The sequence below is a fragment of the Taeniopygia guttata genome, chromosome 10, assembly GCF_048771995.1.
Source record: "Taeniopygia guttata chromosome 10, bTaeGut7.mat, whole genome shotgun sequence".
Classification (NCBI taxonomy): domain Eukaryota; kingdom Metazoa; phylum Chordata; class Aves; order Passeriformes; family Estrildidae; genus Taeniopygia; species Taeniopygia guttata.
Window position 1 is genome coordinate 1,189,117 of NC_133035.1, and position 8,603 is coordinate 1,197,719.

The 8,603-nt window shown below is 43.5% G+C and overlaps 1 protein-coding gene across 3 annotated transcripts in view; it reads right to left on the reverse strand.

Moving 5' to 3' along the window:
- SCAPER (S-phase cyclin A associated protein in the ER) overlaps nt 1-6,616 on the reverse strand; it is a 136,245-nt gene extending 129,629 nt beyond the window's left edge. Inside the window, exons 1-3 of one of the 3 annotated variants that reach the window (XM_002192032.7) lie at nt 6,491-6,616; nt 4,612-4,687; nt 2,048-2,165 (exon numbers count right to left, since the gene is read on the reverse strand). In XM_002192032.7, the coding sequence (XP_002192068.6) occupies nt 2,048-2,165; nt 4,612-4,687; nt 6,491-6,606 (310 nt within the window). In that variant the 5' untranslated portion in view covers nt 6,607-6,616. Of the gene's footprint in view, nt 1-2,047; nt 2,166-4,611; nt 4,688-5,440; nt 5,548-6,304; nt 6,440-6,490 lie in introns of those variants that run through there. The other 2 variants (XM_030281052.4, XM_030281053.4) reach the window with 2 other exon arrangements.
- Between the last annotated feature and the right edge of the window lie 1,987 nt (nt 6,617-8,603).

Here is an 8,603-nt window from a genome sequence, read left to right on the forward strand (position 1 = left end):
TTTTATCTATGTATGCTATATACAATATACAAGTCTTTCAGCGCAAGAGGAAAAAATGGGAAGAAGAACACAAGCACACAATTTTTAAAGGTAATTGAAAAAGGATACAAATGAAAAAGGTGAATTCAGCATTTTAAATAATCAATCCTCTATAAAACCCTCTATAACCCTAGTAATAAAAAGTGCTCATACCTTCACCATGTCTGGAAAAATAAATCTCATTATGAATAACAGTATATAATTTAAAATGTTAAATCACACTGGTGCTGCCAAATCAATACCTCTGAACATATGAGCAGAAGAAACTGCCCAAACACAAAATTCTGCTTTGTACAGAAGAGTGGCAGGATTGGCTCAGGCACCCTGAACCTTTGGCCTGATTTACACAACCCTTGAACAAGTTAGAACTGTCCTAATCCATAATATTGCTGCGCCATCCCTCAGGGACACAGCACATATGGAAGGATCAGTATAAAATGAACCAGAGCTCAGTGACACCGCCATAAACACCCCCCATGCCAGGCAAGGGTCAAGAGATAAAGGATCTGGTTCTGCCAGGCTGTCACTAGCCACAAGTTCCTTTTCACAGGGAAATTTTCCATCAGGCAACAAACATCAGATCCTCTGCATTGTGCAAAAAGGTCAGCTTATAATTTAATTCTAAGAAATATTAAAAAGAAAGCATCACTGACGAAGTTAAAAAACTACAATGGGGCTAATACGACCAAAAGCAGGAAATGAATACAGCTACCTGGATTTTAATTACTGTACATAACTACAATTTAATGAAATTTTTAAAAAATGACTTTTACATTCATTTATCATGGTTTAGCAGAAATTGTTAGAGCAAACATTCATCTACAACTCACAGTCATTTTTAAGGAAAAAGTGTTAAAGTTTCTAAAATAATATTACAAGCAAGGTAGTATTCAAAAATAGCAGACTCTTTACACAGAAAGTGAATCAACCCACAAGTTGCCCAAAAATACTACTGGAAATACACTGCATGTTCCCTTAGCACACACACATTTATATCACTACCTTCCCCAGAAGTGTAATTTGGAATCTGGAAATACTTTGGGCCCCAGTTCTACTCTGCTTAAAGACAGTTTAAACTTTGAGTCAGACATAGGGTGAATTATCTTGCACCTTAAGACATAACATTTGTTAGAAATATCTTTTCCACTGGCAGAATCACAGAACAGCTGAAGTTGGAAGGAACCTCTAGAGATGGTTTAGCTCAACCTCCAGGCTGCCTGGAGCTGTGTCCAGGGGGGTTTTGAGCATCTCCACGGAGGATAATGCTCACAGTTTTTCATGCCAACTGGTTCCCATGTTCAACCACCTTCACAGCATAAAAAATAAATTACTTTTAGACACTCAAAAGTTGCAGCACCTGGACAGGGACATGCAGCTACAAAAATATTTGAGATTAAGTTCTCAAAAACAACATTCAGACATCTGGAACAGTTTGAGTAGGATAAAAATAAAAGTCAATTCCTGGCTCCTTAAGTCATCATACCACAAGAGAGTATTTCAACAGTAATAAAACTGTTCTGAGGACTTGCATTACAGAAAGCTGTCCCCACATATCCCCTTCTTTAGATAGACTTCATTGGCATTTACCAAAGCTAAAGTGATCCCAAAAGAAACTTCCAAATTTCCTTGTTTTAGAATACAGAGAGCAATTTGTTAGATTGCTCTAAGTCATCCCTACAATTCTGAATTCCGCAGCTACAAGAGATCGCTTTAGGACAACATCATTGTGTTACACAGCTATCTTGATAATATCGGCAGAATAAAACAGTCATAGATATTACTTGCAGACAAATTAAAACAGTTTTTAACCTTCCACTGGAAGGTTTTATAAAGTGATCTGCTTACTGCAAGGCACATTTTGTAAAAAAACTTCTAAATTACACTATTTATGCTAAACATAACATTTTTAAATAGAGAAATTTTACATAAGGAAAATATTCCCAGAGGAGCAACTCCAGTTGACAGAAGAATGGAAATACAAAGCCCTGAAAGACTGTTAAACACATACCATCATCTTCCTTATTTTCCAGTGGGACACTCCAGGCAATCAGGTTCCTTGCTGTCCGTCCCTCTTCTGCCACTATTTTCCTCACTTTGTCATGGCTGTTAGAGCGTTGGAAAGAAGTCTGAAACAAGAAATACATGGATGGGTGGCACATAAGAAAGAGAAACCTTTGGTTTGACATGTTGATTTCATCCAGTATGTGGTTACACCATCCAAGGTGGCATGCGCAGCTGCTTAATTTTCCTCAAATATCTGAAACAGGTGTATGCATCCATTATCATCCCCATTCTTCTGCACAGAAGCAGATTTATTTATCAGCATGTCATGGGAGTTACTACCCAGCACTCAGTAAGAGTATGTTTAGACCACATCACGTGCATTTAATTGCTTTACTTTGTTGCTTGGGCATCACAGCAGACTTCACAAATGTTTTAATTACCCTGTGTCAATTAGAACTATTTATACAAGCTAAAGGCAGCACGAGGCCAAACTGCATGTGTTGGCTGATTGGTGAAAGCCTGGAGAAAGGCATGAGCTGTATAGGAACCATTGGAAACATGTATAAAATCCCAGCTCTCTCACTGAGAAGGTAAGAACCTAGAAAGTATTTCCTGGCAACTGCGATGGGCTGTTACTACAAAGCTGCAACCACTCAAAGACAGAGTAAGAGACACTGGGGATGCACTTCATTTACCTAGTAAACACAGTTCTTTGCACCTGTGAGATCCACCATCACAAGACATTTGAAACCAAATACATTAGGAAGTATTTGTATCAACTGACAGATGTCAATCAGGTAAAATCTTGCCTCTTCTACAGTGTAGGAAAGTTAATCCTCAGAAAATAATTTACAACAAAGCCAAACTATGATGATAAACTTATGTACTGTGTTAGCAAAAAACTAATGACCACATTAGCTTTAACACTGGCAAATTAACCATAAAGAAGTTAAACCTAAGAATCATTTTAGGCACAAACAGACTGATTTTCTATACAACTAATCAGGAATTACATGTTTTCCTTTTTCATTTTTACCATCATATGGCTCAAGCCTGCAACTACTTCTACATCTTCAGAAAGAAAATACAGTAAAATTACACTAAAAACAAATATAGAAGATGAGTGGCTAGAATTTTTTAGGGCAGCAGGAAACACAACACAAATGAGAAACTTCTTTTACTTTAATGCTAATACAAGAGCTTTTAACTTGGGTTTCTCTCATCCAGATGTCTTCAGTTGCCTGTTTGGAAGTCACAGTGTGCCATCTAGTGCTTCACAGACCTGCCCAAAGACACAACCAAGCAACACAACACAGGAAACAAGAGCACTGCTGTATCTGTGAACTTATGGAAAACAGAGCAAATCACATACATGCCCAAAACAACTCAAATAAAGCACATAAAACCCACAGAACCGTACAGAACTGGTTCTAGTCTATCCTTATTCTATACAAATAATTGCCTGTTCTTGCTAGGAATTTTCAGTAAGTGACCATTTCTGCTGTAGCAAGTTTGGTTTGCGTTTTCAATCCCTTGTTGCTTAATGATGTGAGTGTAAAACTTTGCATTAGTCCACGACAAACTAACTTTCCAAATTATTCATTTTTATACAAGCCAGAAAAGCTTAAAAGGAAACAGTAAGTGTCTCATCATGACATTTCAAGGTATTTTGTACAATGAAACTAGAGCCTACCTTAAAATTCTCATCTTTATAACTTGGACATCAGTCAAAAGAAACCAACAAAGCCTTGAGGGAGGCCCAAACAGGAGTCAGCAATGAGGAACTGCACAGCCACCCAGAAGTGAGAATCATCTGGCCAAAGGCCAGAGTGGCTATGAACACCCTTTGCATTTGACAAAAGCTCATTGCAGTCCCCTCTCTCATACACTGACCCCTGGTTTTTGACTGCTCCCTCACCCTGAACCCCTGCTATTTGCTACTCAGCTATCCAAAGAAGTTACCTTCTGCCACACAATCAGCCCTTTGGCCAAAGGAGAGACCAGAAACTACTCATCCTTAAATAGCAAATGCTTATTATTTAGTCTGTACTGCTTCTTTTCATGGCTATAAATACTAAAGGACCTTTTATGAGGATTTTTTTTTAATTATGTTATGTATATAAACACATTGATGCAAAAAAACCAACCAGTTCCATCCCCTGGTTCCCAAAGAAAAGTCATTCAGCTCTAAGATCAGCAGCTGCTAAAAACACTACACTGTTAAGTGTAAGCAGACATTAAGGTCTTACACTACAGCACAGGTTGGATGAAAGCAGCTTAAAATGGGAGTCAGCTGAAAAAGAAGGAATGCAAAAACCCCATACAATAGCACAACTAGAAATTATGCAACACAGAAGAAATGCTCAGATTTATTCTACAGTAAAATTCCTTTTTGAAGGTTCCTCTCTACAGTGTTAATGAATAATATTTATTAAGCTCCTAGAATCAATACTTTCATAGAAGGCACACATGGACTGATTTATGAATTAATCCCAACACGAAAAATTCATTTTTCTTGCTGCTGAAAAAATACTCTACCATATAGTTAATAGCTACTGAATGTCTTACCATCATGTTATAGCCTTCCTCTGCATCAACAGGCTCACTTATTGCATTTTTGGACGACCCCATTGAGTTTTCATACCTGTGTCAAAAAATGCAATTAATTATTTTACCTTAAACCACTTCTAAAACTACTTTTAGCTTGCTGGCAGCATTTAGGTCATGGACATCACATGAACACAGTAAGGTTGTCAGAAGATAATTTCATTTGCAAAGTGTTTGCATTGCTCCTTACTAAAAACAGCCAAAAGTCCAAGAAGAAAACAAAAAAAGACTGACACTACAGAAAAATTTTATATGTGGTCAGACAGTAAACAGTAGAAAGACTACCAAAACTTTCAAACAAATCATTGCATGGACCGCTCTAGAACAGTGATGTAAGTAGAATAATCTTTCCTGTGACAGAGAACTGGGCAAGTTGGTTATCAGTTCAGAAAGAAAAATGAATCAGAGATGCACTAACAATCAGCATCAGCTAATTAATGACAAAGTAAAATAAAACTGAAACTTCTGTTCTCACTTAACTATAAGATGTGAAGGCTCCTGTACAAGTCAGCTCTGACAAAGTGAATACTTTATGCAAGCTGTAACACAGAACCATTGCCACAAATGAAGTATACAGGAGGAAGTATTTATAGGATTATCAAGAAATTCCAGAACTGTGTTAACAATTCTGAAATAAAGTTAAATCCTTAGCTTCAAGGTTGATAAATTCTAAGCAGCTGCTGATTCAAGTGTAAACTGTCTAATCTTACTTGTCTGAAGAATCAGACACTACACGGAAATTAAAGACACTTCTATATTATTCAAAATTAGGTAAAAAACGAATATTAACCTTTAATCAGATCCAAAGTCAGATTTTGTTGGCCTTTACCCTGAATGACACTGCTTTAAGCAGGCTGTTCACCTGTTCTCACATTACATAAATAGCTGAATTTTCTAAAAGGATAAAAGCCCAGCCTGTGTCAACAAGCCCACAGATGTCTGTACGCCTTAAGACAACCTACTAAACCCACACAAACCACAATGTTCTGCAGTTGGATGAAGGAAGTTGAGTTTTTGAAAACAAAAATTGTACTTCTGCATCACATTAGCCATCAGAATAGGCCCACCACTGTCTTCCATCAGTGAAGACAGTGAAACATCTTAGAAAACATCTCTGGTATACCAAGCTGACTTAATCGTAATTGAGGGATAATAAAAGCTCATTAAACTGACATATATATTTCAGGAGAAAACACGAGGATCCATGTACTTTCCCAGTAGTGCAGTTCATTTGGAAATAATGTAGAAATAAGAATCTGTATTTAGAGAACTGCACACAGAAGACAGACCCCGAGTACACTGCGAGACCTTCTGTGCTGTCAGCTGTGATTTTGTCTCTGACAGCAAAGGAAGACCACGAGTTTATGCTAGGAACGACATCAGGAGTTTCTAAGATGCGAGCAGTCATACACTGTATGGCATTTGACACGGGCTCACAGTGAATTTCCTCAGCGCGGGTGCCTCTCCCCCGCACACAACTCCCACCCTGGACAGGTGGGCCCGTACAGCCTAAAGGACCGGCGGGGTCACAAGCACCGGGATCCCCCACAGGGTGGGTCCGAGTCTCCCCACAGGCAGTGCGGGAACGCCAGGAGGGGCTAGCCCAGACGGACAGCGCGTTTCCCCCTCAAGGCACGGCCTGACCCACACCCACCGCTCCCGGTCGCCTGTAGCAACCGGGCTATCCCTGCCCCGCCTCGCCGGCCCGTGCGGCGGAGCCGCCCGCCGGGGCAGCGCCCGGGGCTGTGGGGCTGAGGGGGGGCGAGGCCGGCCCGCCGCCATCTTCCCGCGCCTCCCGCGCACTGCCCGCTCGCGCCGGGCCCGCGCGCCGGCCACTCACGCTCTCCGCCGCGCCGCGCCGCCCCGCCCGCGCGCGTCCCGCCGCGCTGACGTCATCGCACCGCTCGCCCCCGTCCGCCCGCAGCCGCGCCGGCCCCGCCCGCCCGGCCCGCGCATGCGCGGCTGCCGCCGGTGAGGCGATGCCCTCAGCTGGCCCCGCGCCTGCCGGTGCAGGCGGTGCCCTCACCTTGCCCTCACCTGGCCCTGCCCTGAGGGGCCGCTGAGGCGCTTCCCGCGGCCCTCGGGCAGGGCCGAGCTCGGGGCTGCGCTCAGCCCCTGAGGAGACGCTGGCGTGCGGTCACAGAATCCAGACGGTCGGGAAAGGCCTCTGAGACCATCGAGTCCCACCTATGACCGAACGGCACCTTGTCACTAGACTGTTGGCACCAAGTGGCATGTCTAGTCTTTCCTTAAACACCTCCAGGGACAGTGACTCCATCACCTCCCTGGGCAGCCTTTTCCAATGTCTAATCATTGTTTCTGTGAAGAAATTCCTCCAGATGTCCAACCTAAATTCCACTGCACCAGGAGAATTTGAGGCCATTCCCTCTCATCCTGTCACCATTGCCTGGGAGGAGAGACCAACCCTTACCTCCTGTTGGTAAGTTGTGGAGACCAAGAGTTCCCCCGAGCCTCCTTTCCTCCAGGATGAGCCCCTGCAGCTCCCTTGGCTGCTCCTGGTGCTCCAGACCCTTCCCGAGCTCTGTTCCCTCCTCCGGACATGCTCGAGCCCCTCCATGTCTTCCTTGTGAGGAGCCCAGAACTGACCCCAGGGTTTGAGGTGTGGCCTCAGCAGTGCCCAGCACAGGGGGATGCTCACTGCGCTGCTCCTGCTGCCACAGCATTGCTGCTGCAGCCCAGGTGCCATCAGCCTTCTTGCCCACCTGGGCTCATTTTCAGCTGCCATCAGCCTGACATGGCTTCCTGTGCCAGCGTGATCACTGAGGTCATGGCAGTCAGCCCCTCAGCACCCAGCCCTTCCCCACTGCTGGGAGCTGGGAAAAAGGGAACAGTAAACAACTGTGTGCAATACATGGGGCATAGGTATAACACAGGCACCTAATCCTGGGGTGTAACACTGAGGTGTGATTTGGGCTACTGTGTCCAGCTTGCCCACCTGGGGACAGGAGGGGCTTGTGAAGAGGCCAGCCTTCCTCATAGGGTCTGAGACCTGGGAAATGTGATTTGTGAGGAAACACAGTGTTGGAATCTATGGTATTGATGATTCCGAGATTGTAGAAAGTCTCTGTCTTTCAGCCCTGCTGCCAAAGAAGAAGTCGTAATTTGTCTGTTTTCAAGGTTGTTTATTCTTGCTTATCTATAACATGTTCTGTCTGACCTGCAGCAGGTCTGTCTTGCAGGACAGCATGTGGGGCTCTGCCCCTCAGTGGGATGGTACAAACATTATACACCAGAAACTACGTGTGCTGTATTTACAATAACGTGCCAATATCTGTCATCTACGTTGAACAGTGTGTCCCCAGCCTAAACCAACAGAAAAATACCAACACTACAGTGAAACATGGAGGGCATGAAGAAGAAGAAAAAGGACAAGACACACCCATTTTCCTCCATCTTGTCCCCTTTGAACCCCTTATCTAGAATGCTAAAATTTTACTTTTGCACCCATGCCACACTTAATTATTACATATATCAAACACTCAGAGCTTGTAATTCATCCTGTAAGACTGAAAACTCTTTTCCATGGACAGAGATCACAGCCAGTGTCTGTGGGGGCTCTGTCCAGGGGGGTTCCTGACCCCTGCCAGGGTCCCAGACCTTCCAGGGCAGCCAGAGGGGTGCCCTGGATTCCCACAGCACAGGACAAATGGAATCTATTAAGAGAAAAGGGGATGTGGTAGGAGTGTTCAAACATGTAAAAACATGATGTGAAGAGAATAATCCGTTTCCCTCAGTGTGACAGGAACAGTGAGAAGAAAGAGGCCCAAATGATAACCTGAACAGCTCAAGTTATCATCTCTAAAACATTAAAATTCCTGCAAGGATGGCAATAGATGGCTTGGGAGATCATACACGCTTCAGTTGGATCTGCAGCAGCAACAACATCTCTCAGAAATGATACATCACTTGCCCGTGGTTCAGAGCAGAGAGCT